Below are 24,537 nucleotides of genomic sequence, written 5' to 3'. Positions count from 1 at the left end.
CATGTTTAAATAGAATTTATTAAGACATTCAGCTATGTCTGTCAGTCTACATCCAAATGTACCACTAAAAAAAAAAAGAGCAAATAAAACATTTCTCTAAAATAAAAAGTCACATCAGTGAGATTGACAGCTCAATCTCTCTTTACAGCCAATGCATACTAGTATAAATTAAGGGTTTTTCCTTTATTTTTATTTTTTTTATTTAATATCAAAATTCACATAAAAAAAGGTTTGCTTTTTCATATTTTAATTTTTTTTCTTCCACCTAAAGCCATAATCAAATGTGTAAATGTTAACAACATTTCTGGCCAGGGCAAAATAAAAAAGGAGAAAAAAAAAGAAAACAAAAAACAACAAAGCAAAAATATATAAGCCAAGTGCTAGCTCTACCGAGACGATGGCATTTGCTGAATTTGATCATACATTAGACATGTACTCATTTCCAAAAAGTGCAAATATCGCCATTGTTTAACACTGTATTTTTTTCAGAAACAGAAGACTGCAGCGACGCGATTCGCACGCCCCTTTTCTGTGCGGTGGAGCTCATCCCATAGTCACATGATCACCTGAGCTCCAATTATACTTCATATAAAGGGCTGAACGGAACGGCAATGCAATACTACTAAAAAAAGAAAATAACTTGCAGGGTCCATCATTTTAAATTCCAGTGATGCCCCTAATTTTTAACATTTTCCCAGATTGTGTATATTTTGAGTGCGAGCATGCAAGCGTGCAGCCTCCCTTTTTTTCCACACCAGCAAAGTCAACCTTTCCCCCATGCTTTTAGTTAATTCCGGAAAAGCAAAAAAAATATGTTCTTGTCTGTGTAAACATTGATGGCCATAAAATCCACCCCAGTGGAAAGAATTCTATTCCAAAATTTGGAGAAAAAAAATAAATAAAAAATATATAAAAAAAAATTCCCCCACCAAGGAAAGCACCCACCAGTACTCTGTGACCATTGGCAGTGGCTGGCAGCGGTTAGAAGTGATTACTCGGTTAACTTTACTTATCTTCTTTTGATACTGAAAAGTTAAAAATTAAATAAAAAAAAAGTAAAAAAATAAAAATAAAAAATTGCACATGGGAAAAACTTTGCATACGCGTTGATGAGTGTCAGTGCTAAAGTCCTCGCGTCCTCTCCGGGAACTGTAGAATGCCGCATGTGGCAACGATGGGATTTGGCTTGGAAATGGCAAGTTCCAGCAGGCAGAGATGACCCTCAGATCCCCGCACAAACCTCGCTGCCTGGGGAAAAACACTTCTCTCTGAAGTCCTCGGCCTGTACAGCGTCCGAAAGGCTCCCCACCTCCTCCCTGTTATCGAGCCCCCCCATGTCTCTATGTAGACCGTCCTCCCCCGGTTCCAGATGAGTCTCTGCAGGTCCTGCGGACGGAGCGTCTCTGGTCTGTGCGGACTCTGCATTGTTCTGCTCAGGATCTCGGTCTGCAGGGGCCGCGCTGCCCTCTACTCCCCTATAGATATTTTGGGGCTGTGGATTTGGTATGCTGGCATCGGGTACAGGGTTGACAGCAGCGCCAGGTTCTGCCCCCACCTGCTGAGACAGAGATTTCAACTGGCAGTGACATAAGGGACAAGTCTCCTGTACATACAGCCACTTTTTAAGGCATCCAGCATGGAAAATATGGCTGCAGGGTGTGATGACCGCAGAATTCATGTCCTGCAAAGACAGAGAAAATAAGTAAGTTCCTTAATAAGCTTGAAATAACTTACAGGGGTCATCCAGTTTGAACTGGGGCTGTAGGTTAGTCATTGCATGTAATAATATTGGATCACATGTTAGGGCTCCTTCGCTGGAGGGAGGGGACACATGGACAGATCATGCACTGAAAGCCTGCCCCCACAGCGCTCAAGGAGAAAATAAGCATTACATGGATCCCATTAATCCGGGTCCCTGCAGTGGAGGAGTCTCTACGAGCCGCTAATAAACTTGTCTGAGCAAGTGAGCCACTTCTATTACCATCTATTGTAAAGTGCTGTGGAATATGTTGGCGCTGTATAAAAATCATATGCCTGGGAAGGGATTGCCTAAAGGGTTGGATTCACATACTGCATTTTCCCGGCCAATCAGACGATCGTGTGGGCACAGTTTTTGTGCCTCGTGTGATTACCATCACATATCTGTACGATGAGATGCAGGAAGGGGTTAAAGGAGTTATCCCATAATCAATATTTATTACCTATCCACAGAATAGGTGATAAATATCTGATCAATGAGGTCCGACTGCTTGGACTCCCCACAAGAACGGGTTCACCTTGCCGTTTCTGGGAGTCCCATAGGAACGGAGCAGTAGTGGGCGTGCTCGACTACCGCTCCCTTAATTTCTATGGGGTTGCTGAGCGCCATCTTCGGCAGCCCCATAGAAATGAATGGAGCTGTGGCCGAGAATATACATATGCGCTCTTTTCCTATGTGGCTCCCAGGAACGGGATAACCCCATTAAAACCATCCGATTAGTGCAGGGCTTATATATTTGGTTTGGCTCCATATAATCTACTGGTGATCATCTGCCGCTTTTAGCAGAATGTTTGGACCACACACACGGGTACCCACCTGATAGCATATAGAACAGATGTCGTTGTGTTGCTCCAGCTGTACATTGGTGGCAATGGGTAAAGACTTGATCTTATTTACTGCATCTCTGCGCAAAAGAAAACTCTTCCATCCAAGCTGTGCCCGCAGCCAGACGTTATAGTACGAGTGAATGAAGATTATCATGGAGCCCATTACGGTCCATTCTCCAAACACAGTCTCGGAGACCCCGTATGCCACCACGCACAGAGCCACAAGGAATTCCAGCAGGCGATAAGTGCCATTCACATAGTAAATGACTTCATCCATGTTTTCCACCGGCTCCTTGCGAAACTCCTCGATCATAAACAGAACGTAGACGAACAGGGTGCCCAGTACCTGAGGGGAGAGGGTGGAAGTTACATTCTGGAAATAACTTAAGACTCCATCTGCATCTCCAGCAGACCAGGAAAGTTCTAGAGGAAGAAGTTACAGCCGTGGTTCCCAGTCACAGATGTTTATTTTCATCAAAACAGGGTTAACCCTTAAGGCCACAGTCTAGTTTACGCCTTAAAGGGGTTTACCGGAATCAAAAATGATCACCTATACACGGAAAAGGTGGTCATTGGACCCCCCTACAGATCGCGAGAATGCGGTCCCTCTTCACTGATTGACCACAGTGAGAACATAGATTGGAGCGGTGGTCGAGCATGTGTGATCCCGCTCCTTTCAAGGTCTATGGGAATGACAGAAACAGCCGACTACAGCGCTCGGCTGTTTCCATCAGACATTAAATGGAGGAGGGCACGTACTCGACCGCCGCTCCATTAAAGCTCCTCCTCACTGCGTGGGGGTGCAGTACGGAGGAAAGGAGGGAACGGGACAAGCAATCAGTGGGGGTCCCAACAATCAGACAACCACCTATCCTCGGGATGTCATAATTGTCAATTCTGGGAATACCCCTTTAAGAACGCTGTGCTTCTTTTTGTGCTTTTTTTCTTTTCAGTGTTTCCATTACTACATTCCAAAAGCCATAACTTTTATTTTTCCCTTAATGTGGCTGTATTAGGAATGGTTTGATGCGGAATGAGCTGGATTTTTTTTTTAACACCACCATTTTGGAGTATTGAATAACTTGCTTTTTTCAGAGAATAAAAAAATGTGACCTTTAGTCTGTAGGTTGGTACAAATATGGCAATACCCAATTGATATAATTCTAAGACCAATAACATTTTTATTTTTCTGTAAATCGAAGCTCCACGAGAGCTTGTATTCTGCGGGACTAAACGAAACTAACTCCGACATTTTTTTTGGGGGGGGGGGGGGAATAGGGGTGATGGGGAAGATGAACAGACAGACAACCCATTAGACCCCTGTCTCAAAGAGGATTAAATAAGCTCACATACATGGCAGTCCTGAGAACCCTTGTTAATCCCCTAGCCGCCATGGAAACCCATCAGCAGCCTGCAACCGTAAAACCACTAAGGTGCCGCGGTTGCTATTGACCGTAGCATCTAAGGGGTTAAACTGCCAGGATCATAGTTACCTCCGATCCCAGCCCTTGCAGCAAGGTGTTAGCTGTAGGTTACCACACAGCTACTGAGCCCGTGCCATCACCGCCCTGTACATAAACAGCACTGTGCGGATAGTCCATCCCGCCGGCCCTCGTGGGAAGGAGTTAATGCAATAAAAAATAAAATAAAAAGGTCTGACTTGAAGTAAAATCGCACAAAAGTCCTTCCAAGCTTCCGTGTCTCTTCTGTTCTCAGTTCAGTAACAATTCAATCTTGAGCCTGAGGTTGCTAGGGACACACTACCCGACAGGTAGTATATCCCAGGCAACCAAATTGTCAGACATGATTTAGCAGATCTGCTCTTAGCTAGATTGGCACTGAGTAGACAGCAGAGAAGGGGGAACGTGAAGGTTGGTAGGAGTATTAAACGCTGCACTGATGCACAAGCTCTGAATTCAGTGATGTATCAGATGCAGAAAAGTCATTACAGAAGAGATTAGAGATGATTTTACCTGCAGAGAAGTGAGGATACTGCTGGATATGATAATCAGGAGCCAGAAATCCATGTGGAAGAACTGACAGATCATATAGGCCATGTAAGAAGGGAAAACCAGGAGGAACAAGCAGAGGCTGACCGCTCGGAAGTGCTTCCACAGACTCCTGCAGGATAAGAAATATACAACGTGTAACTCTGGGTTTGGCACTCGCTGGGTATTCGCAGATCATATCATCGCTCTACCCACTTATCGCGAGAAGCTCCCAAAGCCAGGACAATGGGATCAGCAATCTCTAGCATAGACTGCAGGATGGAGGCCACCACTATGAAGAGGATAATGCTCAGGAGGAAAGCTCGATGGACCACTTGTAACTCAATCAGTCCAGTCTGTACAGCGAGGATCAGCAGGGTCACCCCCTCAGTCATTCCCCTAGAGAGAGAGGAGCCGTAAACAAGGCATGAAGACGTAGGAAATATAGGACTGTGGCAGGAGTGGTCCTTTAATGTTCTTATGCTGTGAACCGCCCATAGACATCAATGTAAAGAGACACAGAGGTTATGTATGGACGTAGACAGCGTACACTCACCGGTTCATCACAGGGTCATTTATAAACGCACGATGCCCTTGTAGATAAAACTTGCAGAGGGTCAGCACGCCGAGAGCCACGAAGGAAACGGTGAAAACCAAACCGAGGAGCGAGTACGGTGTACTACAACACTCAGCAATACTGTCAAAGCAATACACAAACAAGGAGTAAAAAACTAATTTAATGATGAACTTTCAGTAACTTTCTCATACATTTTTCAATTCCTCGGACTTTAAGATCTTTGTTTGCTGACAGAGAATGGGAATAATACGGTTAACACCCAGAGGCTGAAAACCTAATACTTCCCCCAGCTGATGTCTGCTACATTAAAAGCCATCTAAGGCCTCATTCACACTGCTTTTTATCCCTTCCGTTGGAAGGAGTCCCGACGTATAGGTTTAACATATACCTCTGATGGATGCCATACACTGATAAACGTAGGGCACAAACGTGATGTTAATCAGGCCTGAGAAATCCGGTGTGCCAAGCAGAAATTCGATACTTTTCACCTGAAAATTGTAGCAAACTATTAGGACAGGAGAGCGATTTATGCTGCAGATGTATTTAGTTCACAGAAGATTGTCAAGACTGGATACATTGTAGCAAACTCTCAGCTAGAATAAAATGTTAGGTCTGTACAGCCCCTGGATGTGAACGATCTCATTCACTGACAGCAAGATAAACTCAAAAGGCACAACTCAGAATTTTTATATTATTGTGACATTTAATTTTTTTAAGCCGTGACTGGTACAATATTGGAAATGCGTGAACATCAGGATCTAATTCCTGCGCTGTATAAATCCACACACGCTACCAGCATTACAGGTCTGACCTGCTCCGTTCCCATCTGGTTTGTCAGATGTCAGAATTTCAATGTAGAAAACGTGCAGTGAATGGGTCACGTAGCGCACGGAGCGCATGGAAACCTGAACGGTTTACTGTCAGAAGGCAGGACCACACCACAGACTAGAAGGATTTATTGCAGATTCTGTGATGAGGAGTCATAAAAGATAAGATTCAGTGAATCCATATGGTGCAATACCGCGTATGAGGTGTCTCGGGAAAATATTATGAAAAGTCGGGATTTCTAGTGAGGATCACATCAATCATATTTCTATTTTTCTAAACAACATCTGTAGAGACACCGGCTACAGCACTGTTCTCCCTGTAAAGGTCCGTTCACACCTGTCGGGTTTGGCGCGGATTTTCCACATTAAAATTCCGCAACCCTTTCACATGCTACATTAAATTTTCCGCGCAAATTTATAAATAAACATAATAACAAATCAATCAGTTCCTGGTTAGTTTATATAAACAGGCCGTGTATGTTCATCTCCAGGATATCTCTGGAATGTGATAAGCTTTCCAAGTCAATGAATGTTCAGCTCTTTAACGAAGTAGCATTCCAGCCCTGGATTTGAGGTCTGAGTCTGACAGGTCGCTTATGTTATCTGCTTTGCATCAGCCGCACCTTAGCAACCAATATAAATATAAAGCAGGCGATCGGTGATGAATATGAGCAGTGACATCAGTAGGACCCTTGACCAGACATCTCTCCCAGCCGAATCCCAGGCGTAACTTAAAGAGGACCTGTCACCCCTCCGATCATGTTTTAGTAAATAATTATATTACCCATGAAATAACAATTCTGGAGCATATTTTCTTAGAACTGTGTGTTTTGTAGATCCTCTGTTATTCCTCCTAGAAATATATGAATAAGTTGACACTTGGTGTTAGCAGTTGGGGGTGTGTCCCTTCAGTCTGACAAGGTCCAATCAGCGCTGACAGAATGAGACGGTAGGGACACGCCCCTTAGACCAGAGGAATGGTAACACCCAGTGGTCAATTATTCATAGATTTCTAGGAGGAATAGCAGAGGAACAGCAGAATGCAAAATTTGTTCCAGAATTGTTATTTCATGTGGAATACAAGTATTTACTAAAACTGACATGTCCGGAGAGGTGACAGGTTCTCTTTGGGGACAGATTACACGGCTGGATTTACATGGTAAAGCAAGGCACCGCCTATGATTTTAAGTTACATCTTGTATTATAGTCCAGAGCTGAATTCGCAATTCTGCGGTTTACTATTCGACAAGTTTGTGGTCCGACATCCCTAACAGATTAGCTCCTCTAATGCAGTAGACGAGTGACTTTCTCTTACATCATTTTACTATACAGTGCCTGGTGAGAAGAACAGACTTCCCCTACCAGGTCACCAGGGAGAGCTTTGTGATGTAATTTTGATCAGCTTCAGTTTTCTGAAAACTGTGAAATTGTGTTTAAACAGATGACCAGAAGACCCCTTTAAAGTCTACATTCACCTTTCAACAGGGATTTCGGGAGAGACAACATTGATGGCCTATCCTCAGGTTAGGCCATCAAGATCTGCTCGGTGGGAGCCCGACTCTCGGCACCCCTGCTAATCAGCTGTTTTGTGGAGGCCGCGGTGCTCCTGCGAGCGCGGCTTCCCCTTTATTCCTTTTACTACTCAATACTATCAAATGCCAACACACTTGAAGCAGAAGTTCACAGTATTACAGCCTTCTTCCATTCAAGTTAATGGGAGAAGGCTGTGACCCTCCGCTACAAGGGTGTCGGCGTTTGACAGTATTGAGTAGCTGAGCAATGAAGGGGAAATCAATCGCGCACAAGCTCTGCTGCCCCTTCAAAACAGCTGATCGGCGTGGGGGTGTCAGGAGTCAGACAATCCCCCCCCCCCCCATTCAGATATTGATGGACTATCTTGAGGATAGGCCATCAATTTCCGCTCTCTGGAAAACTCCACGCGGTAAAACAGATGATGACCAGAAGTTAAAACTTCAAACAGAAGGAGATCTCAGAAACTTTTTTTTTTTTTTATAAAGACACAAAATATCTTGTAAACCTACCTTGTAAGAAATAGGAATAGCAGTCTCTCGCGGGAGGTCGGCTGGTCACGTGTACTGAAGTACGTGTAGATCTGAAGCGCAAACAGCACCAACCAGAACACCATGAACAGGACCGGGACCACAAGCTGATTCCAGAGAGACATTCCCAGAGCAAGGAGCCCATAGACTTCTACCACCTGTCAGGTTACAACAGTAATCAAATCATTTGTTTTATATGGTCTGCAACCGGTCATGAAACTACAACCCTCAGCCTGAGATTGTAGGGGTATGTTGGGAAATGTAGTTTCCCGGCAGCTAGAAAGACACAGATTGCAGACCACTGAAGTAATGAAAGGAGCCAATAGCGGTTTTACCACCTCGGATGCGGATGGCATATCGATTAGCCATGACATCAATGTCTGATAATTGGGGATACGGACACTGAGCACCCCACCAATGACTATAAGGACTGCACTTATGACCGCAATCTCTCGACGATCAATTATTATCCCCAGGGAATGACATAGTTGGCCAGTGTAGTATTACATGATGACCGTACAAATGAATGTAATACATGGACGGGATGGGTCTGCCAGAATGGGAGCCGTTATCACTTGGCGGCTCGCTGCTCTGGCATTATAAGAGGGGGAACTCGAGCGAGGCATACCCCTCTATGATGTCCACATGCTCCAATAGGGTATATGGACAGGGGTTGTCTTTAGGAGATAACCCCTTTAACCAGCGGGAACCATTGCATACATTTTATAGCTTATTAATGAACAATCTTAGATACATGTTTATACTGAACGCCATTTTTTTTACTCCTTAATAAATAACCCTCTACTACTGCGAACATGCAACGACAGCTGTTAAACTAAGTTAAAGGTGAATAGCCGATGTCTTACAGGACGTTGATGTTTTACCTGAACAAGCTCCCTGTATGCAGACTTAGCAAGATTAAAGGGTACCAGTAGGTTGGATGCCAAGAAGTACAGCACTTCGAGTCCAGTGAAAATCATGGCAAACTTGTTAATGACGACAATGGTCTCAATTGGGACAAGGCAGAGACGAGCCAGCAGGGGGAGCATGTGAGCTGAGAAAAGCCAGATCTGCTTTGTCTTCATCACACAGGAGCACAGGGTACAGACGACCAGCTGGCCTGTAACATAACGTCACAATGACCATCAGATTGACCATTAATAAAATGACTTAACATTAAATGAAGTAATAATCTTAATCCCAACAATTCAACAAGGGCCGATCTTATAAAAAGAAAAAAAAATAAATAAAATAACGCAATTACCGCATTCATATAACTAAATCACATTCAACTTGTGGTCAGTGAAGCATAAAAGGCGCACAAAAACGAAAGTATAAATTTTATCAATAGATCAGCTGATAATATCAGTCACGCGTGTATGTAAACGTCTGTGGAGGTTCTCTATATTTATAGGGGTTGGAACTCCATTTTTTAGGATACAAAGCTCCAAATCCCCTATAAAGGTGGAGTTAAATGACAAAAATCTGTTTCCCTGCCGCCACCACTAGGAGGAGCTTACTGCATATTGGTTATACATCGAACTCAATAATAAAACAGTACACAGTCAGCTCCTAAGCTCCCCCTAGTGGTGGCTGCAGGCATTTATGAGCTATAAACTCGTTTACATGACAAACATTAAATGTGTTCATTGATGGACATTCACTTGGCAGGAGTTTTCCATAGTTCATTATAATTCCTTCATTACACTGTACACTAAATGATTTTGAGTAACTTACGATACTTATTTCAGGTTACAATAAAAAAAAAAAAAAAAAAGTGCGGCATGTGACGTCAAATCCACACATCGCAGTCACATGACTAGGTCACATGACAGCTACAGATAACATCCCATTGGAAGACTGGACACGGTCTTACAAAGAACGCTTAAAGGGAATCGGTCAGCAATTTTGACTGCCGACAGCGCTAAATAGGAGGGAGACTGCAAGTTGCATAACCATGAACTCGACGTTCAACGCAACCCCCCCCCCCCCGACACCAATCGCAAGTGTTAGACACAACCCCTTGATGTTCAAGTGCTCCACGGCCTCCTCACTGAACGCTGTCAGTCTCTCCGCTCCGAGTTCCTGCTCTTGCCGTCTCCTGATTGGACATGGGAGTCGTCAATCAAATTTAAGAGTGGCACTTGCAAACGCGGTGCCGGGGGCATTACACCTCCATCATGCAATTTGTTATAGTTACACTGCCCTTCCCCTATATAGCGTTTTTACCAATTTTGAGAGCTCAAAACTGCTCACAGATCCCCTTTGGGCATTGTTCACAAGGCGCTGCAAAAAAACGACGTGTAAACGCATCAAACACGCTACTGTTTTTTGCAAAGCGCCTTTTAAAGTACAGGCGTTTTTTTAAGCATTTTATGGGCGCATAATTAGGACTTCCATTGACTATGGGGATTAGGCGTGTTTTACGCGCCTGGAATTGACCTACTTTTTTTTTTATAGGACGCATTTTTTAAACACGCGCGGAAAAAAAACGCATCGTATGCACTACAATGCGTTTTCCCATGGATGTTAATGAGAAGCTTAAACCATGCGTTTGAAACGTTTTTCAGCACGTAAAATGCGTTGAATACACGCCATGTGAACAAAGCCTTAAATTGCATGCTATAAGTCACCGTGGAACCTTCCCGTTACTATGTAGACGGCTCTGTGCACACTGACTGTTAATACGGATTTGCAGCCGGCGTATCTCCCGACACTGCATATTAGATATGCTTACAACTCTCCCGGATGCGGAGTCAGGAATGAGTGCGGGTGATGGGCGAGTAGCTGCAGAGATACATTACATATAAATGTTGTGTATTGTTTTTTTTAAAGCTGCATTAGAAGTACTAAATGTCACTTACCCACTAGTGCCGTGATGAACCGGTTCATAGACAGGGGCTCCAAATGCATAGGTCCCTCATAGCCAGACTCCATCTCACTGCGAACATAGTCCCTAAAGCACAAAATGGAAACGGTCAAAGTCATAAAGGAAACATAATACGGTATCGGACTCATTTTTCCAGCACATCTCACAGATGCTCGATCGAATGGAGATCCGGGGATTCAGTGCAGATATTCTCAGACCGACTAGGGACATGATCCATAAACAATAACAATGGAAAAACGAGAAGCTGTCCATTTATTCATACATTTCTAGGAGGAATAACAGAGGAACATAACCCAAAGTTCTAAGAAAAGATGCTCCAGAACTGTTATTTCATGGGGAATACAAGTATTTACTAAAACAGACATGTCTGTAGTGCAGAAATACTATTATTTTCCCCACGTAATTCATAACCGCAGGACACTAGGGAATCGGAGTGGTCCTCACCTGGAAATCTGGTGTCCAGTATAGAGAAGCACGGCAGTTACAAGATAGAGGTACAGCTTAGCAAGATGTTGCCGAGGTAAAGTCAGAAGTACAACACTGAGGATGTAACCTGCGGAGAGAAAGGACAATGTGACCGGATTACTCATGAGGTTTTGGGGGGACGGGGACGACTAAAAATGATCAATACAATATATGTCCTGTGAACAGACCAGGACACCGAGGCTTGAAAATTGCTGATCTACAATCAGATCCCATAGACTGAAAGAACTGTGTAAAGTCCGCAGCGGGGGAAGCAAAACATCATAAAACTTATGGCATTCCAGCGCAGTTTCTATTTTAAGGAACATGATAAAGCCCTATCATATCTACAGCATATAGAACATGATCCCGACCTTCTGCCCAACACAAAGCAATTCAGGGACGAGGCAGTATACGGGACCAGCAGTGTAAGCCCCTCCCTTTAATCAAGCCACACCCCCTTATGCCAAATAAACACAAAATACCCATAAGTGAATGTATATTATTGGACCAGAACCTTACAAATCCAATTCCCAAAAAGAAAAAACGTGCAGCTCCCCAAAATATTGTTGATTTTGGAAGTCCCCACTGATCAGCCTAGTGTAGCGCTCCATGGATACCTGGACTATTACAACTGATGGCAGAGTACCATAGAAATGTTCTTCACGGCTTACAGCTGCATGACATGTACGTAATTATTGATTTCAAGTACACCCTCAAAAAAAAAAAAGGGCAGGGCCTGTACCCACTAAGCACCCACCCCCGCACTCCCATTCAGCTAAAAAAGCATGCGGAATTTCCCACCACGTGTCCGAATCCATGCCGCTTTACTAATGGGGAATTATTTAGGGGTGTTATTTAAGTTAAAGGGGTCTGTTCCAATGACCGATTCACTTTAAAAAGGATGGTCCCAAATGGACAACTTCTTCTCCAAAGGTAGCCGTCCCATCAATCAACTGACTGTAGTGTATCAAGGTGCTGATGCGCCATGAATGAATGAGCGACTACGTAGCACAGGGTTAGGCAAACTTTTTTTTTTTTTAGGAATACCAAAAAGTACTCCAGTTGCCCTGCAAACATAATCACAGAACCAACTGTAACCACGTATGCGACAAACCAGTTACTCCGTTAATTAAACTCACAATTCAGCACAAACCTTGGCCCTGACTTTAATTGCAGAGATGATCCATCTGTGGTGCATACGAGGCTACCGAATACCAGCTGGGTGGTGCACATAGGAGAGACGGCAGCAACCGAATACCAGCTGGGTGGTGCACATAGGAGAGACGGCAGCAACCGAATACCAGCTGGGTGGTGCACATAGGAGAGACGGCAGCTACCGTATACCAGCTGGGGGGTGCACATAGGAGAGACCGCAGCTACCGAATACCAGCTGGGGGGTGCACATAGGAGAGACCGCAGCTACCGAATACCAGCTGGGGGGTGCACATAGGAGGGAGAGCAACTACTGAACCCCATCCTTGTGGCGCTGACCACCAGGAAAGAGCAGCGCTTCATTATGCGCTTGGGGACGCTGAACATCAGGAGAGAGAGCAGTGCTGCATTGTGTGCTTGCCAAGTGTTCAGCAGCAACAAACACAATGACACTGTGCCGCTCTCTCCTAGTCTTCAGCGCCGCCCTCTCTCCCAGTCTTCAGCACCGCCAAGCACACAGCGGCGCTGTACACTGGAAGAGGAAAGTGTGCCAGCAAACCATGCCCCACGTGCCGGCTGTGGCATCCCAGATGTAGCTGAGGAGTCCGGAGCTGGAGAAACTCTTATTGACCTTTCATGGGTGAATCAAGAAGCACAACATTTGACCAGTCTGTAGCGCTGCCGTCCGTTCTATAGGTTCACATGGGACCCTCTGGCTCAGGGTCTCTTTGGCGTTGCACGCTTCCTCCTGTGCGGCTTTCTTTTCTGCTCCAGACTATGGTAAATACCGCGAGCTGCTGCCTCTAAACCTTCGTCTGTATAATTCATTACAAATTCCCAACTACTGTTCTGTAATATCTAAAGAGATCTCCTGATCTAATACAATGTTTAGAGAAATCTTAATCTCGTACACAGAAATACTAAGCCTTTCCATGTCACATGACGGCCTGGAACAACTTGTTGGCATTTAATGAAGTCTGCGGAGGAGAAGAAAATGGAAACAAGTATTTCTGAAAATACATTCAAGAGCGTGGAAGGCGCCAGTGGTTTTGGGACATCCTTATTTCAGGGGAGATAATGTAAGCGTTCCTAAGCAGACTGCAGTGACCACATCAATATCACATATATCAGAGATTAGGACGGTCAGGGAACCCCAAGCTGAATCCTAATATTTATAGTAGAGGGTTATGCCTTATTATATACATCTCGGGTGCTGCAGAACCTCTTGGCGTAGCTTCATTGACTTAAAACTGGCACCTGTGTTTGCCCTGAAGTCCATCAACAAACTACAAAAACTTCTGCCTATCGTCCGTTGAGCTTGTCACGACACAACCCATGGCTGCAGTAATTGAATTTCCCCGACCACTGCTGTGCGCTTCTGACGTTACTGTAAATATTAGATCAAATAATCCAGATGCAGAGCAGTGGTTTCCATTCCAACCTTTGGCTCTGCTGCAAAACTACAACTCCAAGAGGATGCAGGGCATGCTGGGAGTTATAGTTTGCAACAGCCACAGGTTGGAAGCCACTGCTGTAGAGGATAACAAGCACTTTCAGCTGTAATGCAATAGATGGAGAAGAGACAATTATCCCTCTCAAAGTACATAGGAAGAAGGCTTTATCCACAGTATTCACCTCTGTATACCTGGATTATATGAGAGTAGGAGCCGGGGAGGAACCACATTTTAATTTGATTAAATATTGGTAAAAAGAGGTTTTCCAGTCATAACAAATTGACTCAGGCTAGGCCATCAATATCTGACCGATGGGGATCGGACTCCCGGCAGCCTCACCGATCAGCTGTTTTGGAGGGGCGCAGAGCTAGCTGCTTCCCCTTAATGTCTTATCTGCTCGTACTGTGAATCACCGACACACTAGTAGCTGTGGTTTACAGCATTACAGCCTTCCTCCATTGAAGTGAAGGCAAAAGGCTGTAATACAGCGAACCGGCCCTACAGGTGTGTCGGCGATTCACAGTACGAGCAGTGGCCAAAATGAAGGTGAAGCAGCGCTCAGATAAGCGCCGTGGCCCCTTCATACAGCTTATTAGTGGGGGGGGGGGGTGTTGGGGGTCGAACCCCCCCACCGGTCAGATATTGATGGCCTAGCCTGAGTATAGTCCATCAATTTCTTATGACTGGCCTTTTTTTTAACCCTTTTGCTGCCATGGGAATTTTCCCACTTTTGACATACACAAACTTTACACTCCTGAACGCTTTCATGCAATTTTGCATCCGAACATAATGTGTTAAAATGCCTAAAAAGTCACGTTTGTGGCTAAACGTCTAACACAAGCAGAGCCTGAGACGCACGTGACCTCCCAAAAATAAAAGTTCAACACGTGCAGAGCTCAGACATGCCACTTATGTCTAGGTCTACCTGCACATAATCACCAGAACTGAAGAGACCAAAACTCCCCCCTCCCACAGAGACGGACAACAAACCAGGAAGTAAAACTTTTCATCCTACTCCTTGACATCAAACGAGTGCTGCACCCCAAATATTGCACCTTGTCCTCAATACGATACCAAAACCCAACATCTGGCCTTTATATTGTAGTTACGGCAAGTGTTTAAAGCCATGACGTATTCTGTATCTCCTTGGCAATAAAAAGGTTAAATGCAGATCAAATGCAGACATTCCCCTGCGTCTCACAATAGAGTCTGTCCGCAGAAGGCGACCTCTATAGGAAACCTACAGAGCATCACTTATATGGGGAAGGGGGAGGTCAATTCAAATAGCGCACTATACCACCTGAGACACCATAAGTCACAGCCAAGACCATGCGATGCCAATCAGCAATATTATTTTATATATAGTTTACACTTTAAGTCGGTGCCCCAAATAAAGATTTCGGGGGCTGTTCAGCGGGTGTAATAGCACCCAATGATTTATGGGATAAACTTGCTTTAAAAGATAACATTTTGGATGCTGAATTCAATAATAAATCGGTCTCCAGTAAGTTCCCCCAGTGAGGGCTGTTGGTAGCAAGAATTTTAGCCTTTAAAAGGGTTTTTTGGGAATGTACATGAATGCCCTATACTTAGCCTAGGCAATTAAAGAGTGATCTGTGGGGATTTGCCCCCCAGGACGTCAGTACGTACAGACTGCATCCCCTTCAATGTATATCAGGGCACAGCGGCTCGTCCATATGAGTGGCCGTATCTGATACTGCAGTTCAGCCCCATTCAAGACTTTCCTAAATTTAGTTTCATACATTAAAAAAAAAAGTTATAATGGAACGGTTGCTTTAGGGACGAGGGCCCCGGATGTGAACTGCTGCGGAAGTAATGACGTACCGACATAATGCATGTTGAGTGCCAGGTACTTGTACTGAAACAGAGGGTTGTTGTTGAGGTTACTTCTTTGGATCTGCTGGAAGAAGGAGCTGACGTCCCATCGGTACAAGACATCTAGCAGCATGATGCTCGGTACGCGCAGGGCCACATTCAACATGGCCTCTAGTTTCTCTTTTGCACCCATACTGGTTCCCTTTGGAGGAAATAAAAGTCAAGCTGTGGAAGAAAAAACGATGGCTGCGTTAATTCTCACATCAACAGACACAACATTATATATAGCCGGTAAGAAACCTCTGCACCCGCACACTTCTATGTTTAGCATCGCCCCAAATATCAAAGGAATTAGCAGGGCCTGTCTAATTGTGGGCGATCCCATTATAGCGGATTATTTATAACTTAAAAAACCCGCTCCACTCAGGGAATAAACACGTGAATTCTATTATATCCTTGCTCACAAAACAGGTTTATACTAATTCAGATCGAGCCTTAAACAGGTTGTCTCATCACTCATGCGCTAGGATATGCCACCGTGTCTCCGATTAGCAGTGGTCCAACCGATGTGCCCCCCGCCGATTAGGCTCTGAGCTAACTTGTCTGGCAAAACGATGGAGACCATGACGGAAACTACGACAGAACCCATTAAAGTCAATGGGTTATGTCAGGTGCGGTTGGTTTTCGCCATGCGATTTTCTTAGTGTTGGCCCCTTTTTTCCCATCGGGACATATCGGATGCAGGTCAGAGAACTGAGACCCCCACAGATTGTCAAAACGTAGCAGCAGAAGCACTCGGGTGAGCGCTGCGCCGCTTAGTTTCGGATTGGCTTTTCTCGGAGCAGCGTACGGGCTCAATAGAAAGTCTATGGGCCTGTACACCACTCTGAGGGAATCCAATCAGAGATGACACGGCACATCGCTCACCCGAGTGCTTCTGCTGCGGTGTTTTAGCGAGAAAAGTTTAGTTATACTTTAACATTTCACATTCATAAACCACAACCATCACAGACGAAAGAACGAACGAGGGAAAGAAAAGAACGAACGAGGGAAAGAAAAGAACGAACGAGGGAAAGAAAAGAACGAACGAGGGAAAGAAAAGAACGAACGAGGGAAAGAAAAGAACGAACGAGGGAAAGAAAAGAACGAACGAGGGAAAGAAAAGAACGAACGAGGGAAAGAAAAGAACGAACGAGGGAAAGAAAAGAACGAACGAGGGAAAGAAAAGAACGAACGAGGGAAAGAAAAGAACGAACGAGGGAAAGAAAAGAACGAACGAGGGAAAGAAAAGAACGAACGAGGGAAAGAAAAGAACGAACGAGGGAAAGAAAAGAACGAACGAGGGAAAGAAAAGAACGAACGAGGGAAAGAAAAGAACGAACGAGGGAAAGAAAAGAACGAACGAGGGAAAGAAAAGAACGAACGAGGGAAAGAAAAGAACGAGGGAAAGAAAAGAACGACAACGAAAAAAAGAAAGACAACGAAAAAAAGAAAAAAGAGATATATATATAGTTAGATATAATCTTTCCGCCCTTTGGAAGTTTATTGCGGATTATAGCGGCCTGAAAACAGGACCAAAAATGGCGCATAACATTTTAGATAACATTATCTTACACAGACACAGGTCAGTGGAAAGTTCAAGGATCCTAAACTACTCCTGTATGACAGGGAGATAAGGAGGCCTCAGTTATCTCTCCTGTATAGATGTAGCAGAGCTGAATTTACCATTTAACGGGGTTTTCCTAGAGCCGACTCCTTACTAAATAGTCATTGCTGCTAGAAAGAGGAACATTGCAGACAGGACCCAATACTGAAACGTCGACTTTACCCCTTGATTGAGCTTTCTTTAAATAAGTACAAATATTACTAAAAATTTGTGAGGCTCAAACGGCAGGCGAATAACATTTTAAATATTAAAAAAATAAAATAATTCCCATCAGTACAAGACCTGGTAACAGCTGATGTGAAGTTTACTCTTAATGGATGGAAATGGAGCACGAGCTGCCAACTTCGTGATTATATAATAGTGAAGTTTACTTGATCCAACATTAGAAGGGCACGAGGATTAAAGCAACAATGGAAAACAAACGCCCTAAAATAAACAGTAAAATAAACAGTAATAGACATGAATCGCTGCGAGCATTCAGTACAGGGACGCCGGCGTCATATCTGCACTACTGTGACTATTGTATGGACTATATGAGGTGACTGTCCTATGGTCGGTCAACTACTGCAACCTCCTCCCCGAGGCTCTATTCACACAACAGGGTCCGAGCGTTGGCCGATAAACACTGCCGTTTTGCATCCGTTCCGTTTCGGGCCTTTAGACCCGTTTTGCAGACGTTCTTTTCCCTGTCCGTTTTAAAAGACGGATTCATATAATTTTTTCCCCATGATGGCACATGATACAGCCCCCGGGGGGGGGGGGGGGGGAGAGTGCCATCTTCAAGGGCATTGTGGCACTACCTAGAGCAAAAAAAAAATCTCCTCACATGCACGTCGCACTGGGAGGTGGAGAGAGCGAGCGGCAGAAAGCACGGCTGTCACTTCGATCACATCTAAGCAATGGCCGTGCTTTACACGGCCCCATAGATTTCTATGGGAGCCATGGAGCCGGGAGATCGGCCATTTAAATAGCCCAATTTTGGGTCTATTGTTCTTACTGTGGCCGTTAAATAAACGGCCGTCACACAGCCAAGTAACCCTGTCTTGTGAATGGGGCCTAAAGGCCCTATTACACGGGCCAATGATTGGGCAAACAAACGTTCATATGAACCCTTGTTCCCGATCATTGCCCTGTGTAATAAGGGCAACGATCAGCCAATGAACAAGCTCGTTCCCTTTTGTGCAGAATTAAAAATCAACGTTGCGGCAGCACATCTCTCCTATGTATACAAGGAGACGTGCCGCCGACATGATGAAAATGTATGTGGACGAGCGATCGGAGTAAGGAGCGCTCATCACCATACAGAACCAAGCATAGCTCCTTGTGATAGGAGCAAACGAGCGCCGATCTCCTTGATCGGCGCTCGTTTACACGGCCCACGAAACAGTACCTCAACGTATCCATCCACCTCTCATGCCGCTTCGCTCTGTCAGTCCCTTCACTGGCCACCCTACAATGACACACAAGATGGTCCACAACCTGTCCCCTCCAAACACCTCTGCCCTAATCCCCCGACAAGTGATCTCTAGTCCTCCCAAGACCTTCACTATCCCATCGTCACCTGCAAGATTTCTCCAGTGCATCCCCCATACTCTGGAACTCACTACCCCAAAACATCAGAATCACCCACCATCTAAACCTGCAAAAAAAACTAAAACCCCACTCTTCAGAAAAGCTTACACCCTTCAATAACCCTGCTTGCTCTACTCTACTACATAAGCAGCTTCTTCCATCACCTACTGTCTCATCCCACATAGATTGTAAGCTCTGGCGGTCAGGTTCCTCTCTTGTACCAGTCTGTACAAGCTCATGGTTATTGTACCAGTCCCAGCTTCTTTTTCTATAGGGCATTCGGCATATTTTCATGCACCACCATATGGTGCCTCCTTTAAGCAAGTTGATGTGAAGTTACAAGCTACAAAATTTCTTCTCGTGGATTCCATGAGGCAAGGACTACCGGGCGACTTTGGCCGCAAAACAGGTCGCGAGTGCAAAGATTGCTGTGTCGCGCATAGCAAAAATATAGGTGAACGGGGCCGCGTTGCGACCGGGACGTCGCCGTGACCGTCGCAAAAACGTTTAACATGATGAACTTTTTGTAACTGTCAAGTCGCGGTAACTTGCGAGTTGCAACGTGCCGAGAACGGTGCAGCGAACTGATGGTTTTGCTTGCCCCACAGTTCTGTTCACACGGCGGAATTTTCATGCCGATTCTGACGCATTTTGTGTCAAAATCAAAGGTAAGAAAAACGCTTCCCATTGTCTTCAATCGGAAAACCGCCTCACTGGAAGAACAAAAAAAAAAAAAGTGACATGTCCGTTCTTGACGAAGTTTCTGCCGCGTATTCCGCCGTGAAAACCTTCATCGGGTGACCACAGGCACGTTACCCCCATTAAATAGGGCTAGTGTACGTGCCAATAAGCGGCAGTTTTTACGGCAAAGCCACGGCAGAAATCAGAGGGTCAGCCTCAGATTTCTGCTACGGTTTCAGTCAATCCGACATCTAATTTCCCTATTAAATACCCAAAATCCAAAATCACTGTCTTTGGGCTGGTCCTCTCATCGCGTCTTATATGTGTTTTTTGCAGCGATAAAACAAAAAAAACAAACACTGAAAAGTTGTGCGGTTCTCCTTTTGCTTTGCGATTAGCGCCTACACGTAAAACAGAGATTCACATTACAGACATTTGTTCCGAATCTATTCACATTGCAAATTCCTCTCATATAAAAGCGACTCCCAAAGATGCAGCTTCACTTTAGAGCCCACAGGTGGCATAACATCTACCTAAGGGCCCATTCACACAACGCAAATCTTGTCCGTGTGCTGTGCGTGGCAATCACGCGCAGCGCAAGGACCCATCGATTTCAATGGGGCCGTTCAAACATGCAGGAGCTTTCACGCCGCTACGCGCCCATTGAAGTCAATGGGTGTGTGAAAACCACGAACCGCAAGTGGATGCCCATCCGTGTGCGGTGCGTGACTTGCGCATCAATGCCTCTGACCCCCCCCCCAAAAAAAAAAAGTGCTTTACGAGTGCGTGAAAAACCACAGGCCACTCACAAAGCACACTGATGCATAATGCAGCGCACACGTTTATTACGCACGTAAATCTGTCACGCTCGTGTGAATGTAGCCTTGAGTGTATCTTCTGATAAAGGGACTGCATAATATACACTGTAGCAAAACCCCTCCTGTTGCAAGCAACTGCAATTCTGAACAAACCCTTATGTATGGTGTGTGAAGTGTACGGCGGTCTATAGTTTGTCTATGAGGCATATAATAGCTCTGTGGACCAATGTGAGCGTGACATGGGGGATGGGAATATTGGAGTGTAATGAGTAAAACCTAAATTATTATGATGAGGTCGGTGGGGCTGGACCTATTCACATTAAGGAATCTTACACGTGCCCTGGTAATATGGAAGCGCTCGCACACCTCCAGCGGAGCCCGAACACGCTGTACAACAGCTTATCAACAAGTGACACGTGAGCCCAAGTTATATAAGCAGCGTGGGCACACGACAGGGCACCCATCATTATGGGACGTGGTAAGATCCCAGGTTGAAATGTCTGATACCACCTCAACCTTCATTTTAGAAAACAATAAAAAAATACTTACAGCGCCTCCAGGCATGTCACGCACAGGGCCAAGGGGGCAGCCCCCTTCTATATGTCAGGCACAGGGCCAAGGGGGCAGCACCCATCTATATGTCACGCACAGGGCCAAGGGGGCAGCTCCCTTCTATATGTCAGGCACAGGGCCAAGGGGGCAGCCCCCTTCTATATGTCACGCACAGGGCCAAGGGGGCAGCTCCCTTCTATATGTCACGCACAGGGCCAAGGGGGCAGCTCCCTTCTATATGTCACGCGCAGGGCCAAGGGGGCAGCACCCTTCTATATGTCACGCACAGGGCCAAGGGGGCAGCTCCCTTCTATATGTCACGCGCAGGGCCAAGGGGGCAGCACCCTTCTATATGTCACGCACAGGGCCAAGGGGGCAGCACCCATCTATATGTCAGGCACAGGGCCTAGGGGGCAGCACCCTTCTATATGTCACGCACAGGGCCAAGGGGGCAGCCCCCTTCTATATGTCACGCACAGGGCCAAGGGGGCAGCACCCTTCTATATGTCACGCACAGGGCCAAGGGGGCAGCACCCTTCTATATGTCACGCACAGGGCCAAGGGGGCAGCTCCCTTCTATATGTCACGCGCAGGGCCAAGGGGGCAGCACCCTTCTATATGTCACGCACAGGGCCAAGGGGGCAGCACCCTTCTATATGTCAGGCACAGGGCCAAGGGGGCAGCACCCTTCTATATGTCAGGCACAGGGCCAAGGGGGCAGCACCCTTCTATATGTCAGGCACAGGGCCTAGGGGGCAGCACCCTTCTATATGTCAGGCACAGGGCCAAGGGGGCAGCACCCTTCTATATGTCAAGCACAGGGCCAAGGGGGCAGCACCCTTCTATAGGAGACGCACAGGGCCAAGGGGGCAGCACCCTTCTATAGGAGACGCACAGGGCCAAGGGGGCAGCACCCTTCTATATGTCAGGCACAGGGCCAAGGGGGAGGCACCCTTCTATATGTCACGCACAGGGCCAAGGGGGCAGCACCCTTCTATATGTCACGCGCAGGGCCAAGGGGGCAGCACCCTTCTATATGTCACGCACAGGGCCAAGGGGGCAGCACCCTTCTATAAGTCACGCACAGGGCCAAGGGGGCAGCACCCTTCTATATGTCAGGCACAGGGCCAAGGGGGCAGCACCCTTCTATATGTCAGGCACAGGGCCAAGGGGGCAGCACCCTTCTATATGTCAGGCACAGGGCCAAGGGGGCAGCACCCTTCTATATGTCAGGCACAGGGCCAAGGGGGCAGCACCCTTCTATATGTCAGGCACAGGGCCAAGGGGGCAGCACCCTTCTATATGTCAAGCACAGGGCCAAGGGGGCAGCACCCTTCTATAGGAGACGCACAGGGCCAAGGGGGCAGCACCCTTCTATAGGAGACGCACAGGGCCAAGGGGGCAGCACCCTTCTATAGGAGACGCACAGGGCCAAGGGGGCAGCACCCTTCTATATGTCAGGCACAGGGCCAAGGGGGAGGCACCCTTCTATATGTCATGCACAGGGCCAAGGGGGCAGCACCCTTCTATATGTGATGCACAGGGCCAAGGGGGCAGCACCCATCTATATGTCACGCACAGGGCCAAGGGGGAGGCACCCTTCTATATGTCACGCACAGGGCCAAGGGGGCAGCACCCTTCTATATGTGATGCACAGGGCCAAGGGGGCAGCACCCTTCTATATGTGACGCACAGGGCCAAGGGGGCAGCACCCTTCTATATGTGACGCACAGGGCCAAGGGGGCAGCACCCTTCTATATGTCAGGCACAGGGCCAAGGGGGCAGCACCCTTCTATATGTGATGCACAGGGCCAAGGGGGCAGCACCCTTCTATATGAGACGCACAGGGCCAAGGGGGCAGCACCCTTCTATATGTCAGGCACAGGGCCTAGGGGGCAGCACCCTTCTATATGAGACGCACAGGGCCAAGGGGGCAGCACCCTTCTATATGTAACAGGCAGGGTCAAGGGGGCCCTTCCAATTCCATGCAAAGGAACTAAGGGGGCAGCACCCTTCCATATGTAACACACAGGGCCAAGGGGGCAGCACCCTTCCATATGTAACACACAGGGTCAAGGGGGCAGCACCCTTCCATATGTAACACACAGGGCCAAGGGGGCAGCACCCTTCCATATGTAACACACAGGGCCAAGGGGGCAGCACCCTTCCATATGTAACACACAGGGCCAAGGGGGCAGCACCCTTCCATATGTAACACACAGGGTCAAGGGGGCAGCACCCTTCCATATGACACCCACAGGGCAAAGGCGGCAGCACCTATATGACACATACAGGGCCATGGTGGCAGCACCCTTGCTTATGTCACGAACAGGGCAAAGGGGGCAACACCATCCCCTAGGATATGTATAGAGGTGAGATATTCCACCACATCTCAGGCATGAGCAGTACTGGCAGCGATAGGCATCCAGTGCCCACCCTCCACTGATCACACAGCACTGCAGGCCCAGGACCCCACTAGTAGCGACAAGCAATACCGGCCAGGCTTCCCCCACCTCCCCAGATACTATCATCCTCTACCTGTCTGCGTCTCCTCAGTGACTCCTGGGATCCATATCGGAGGCCTCCGGCCCACTCTCCGCTCACGTCACACGAAACAGCGCCGCCTGCTGACACCTTATACCCGCCTGCACAGCGAGCTGTTGACCCTCTGCGGTGCCGCTTCTCCGAGCTCTTCTTTACCACGGATTTCCGGCCACCACAATCCTCCAGGCCCTTCACGCACTGCACATCCACACACACAACCCGCAACCCGCCCACAACAACAAACAGCGGCGGCTCTGCGCATGCGCGCTCAGATACCCCGGCCAACCCCGCCTACATACTGGCACCGTGATCCAAAGGCGTGTGTCAGGGAGTGAAAACTCGCGCATGCGCACATCGAACCCACAGGAGAATGACTATAACAACTTATATGTACCCCACACATTAGTTGTAAAGCTTCTAAATATCGTCATTGTATTCTGTGTAGTAGACTCTCTAGACCTTAAATAGCATTTTATTGTAAAAATGCAAAAAATTCTAATCACTGCCCTAAAATTCTGACAGTTCCCCCATAACAATGCCCGAGAGCCTCCATAACAGTGACAGCCAGAGCATTCTATAAGGTGCCATTCACACATTCTGTGTTTGACGTGGATTTCAGTGTGGATTCCGCACCCAAATCGTGCTAACGTGTGTCCATTGCATGAGGATGTGGTTTTTGCTGAGGATCCTCTTGTAAATACATGTTGGATTTGCCATAGGCTGAAAAAAGAGGCTGTAGTGGAGTCTACGCGACTATTCTCAGCCAATCATTTCAATACTATTCGTATGACCAGCTGGAGCACCGCACAGCAATTGCGGCAAATAGGCCGTGGGTCCCTGCAACTGGATCCATATTACGTGGTTGCCCA

At 46.6% G+C, this 24,537-nt stretch overlaps 1 protein-coding gene across 1 annotated transcript; it reads right to left on the bottom strand.

Annotated features, from left to right (window-relative positions):
- On the bottom strand, positions 1-23,966 carry RNF145 (ring finger protein 145). The gene is made up of 11 exons (XM_075856088.1): positions 23,663-23,966; positions 15,845-16,060; positions 11,373-11,481; positions 10,903-10,994; positions 8,923-9,158; positions 8,021-8,196; positions 5,131-5,271; positions 4,791-4,973; positions 4,560-4,707; positions 2,576-2,932; positions 1-1,681 (listed from the first exon to the last, which is right to left on the bottom strand). Exons 2-11 carry the CDS (start codon positions 16,026-16,028, stop codon positions 1,223-1,225), a joined length of 2,085 nt encoding a protein of 694 aa, XP_075712203.1. The 5' UTR covers positions 16,029-16,060; positions 23,663-23,966; the 3' UTR covers positions 1-1,222.
- Positions 23,967-24,537: the final 571 nt, after the last annotated feature.

The sequence above is a fragment of the Rhinoderma darwinii genome, chromosome 3 (genome assembly GCF_050947455.1).
Source record: "Rhinoderma darwinii isolate aRhiDar2 chromosome 3, aRhiDar2.hap1, whole genome shotgun sequence".
In the NCBI taxonomy this organism is placed as follows: Eukaryota; Metazoa; Chordata; class Amphibia; order Anura; family Rhinodermatidae; genus Rhinoderma; species Rhinoderma darwinii.
This window is presented reverse-complemented; position numbering and strand designations above follow the sequence as displayed.

Bases quoted from the DNA above. Each gene is read 5' to 3' on its own strand.
- RNF145 (XM_075856088.1), bottom strand. From the start codon at position 16,028: ATGGGTGCAAAAGAGAAACTAGAGGCCATGTTGAATGTGGCCCTGCGC. The intron at 4,974-5,130 runs GTGAGTGTACGC...CTCTCTCTCTAG, and splicing joins AATGACCCTGTGATGAACCG to GGGAATGACTGAGGGGGTGA. The intron at 4,708-4,790 runs GTGGGTAGAGCG...CTTATCCTGCAG, and splicing joins TTGGGAGCTTCTCGCGATAA to GAGTCTGTGGAAGCACTTCC.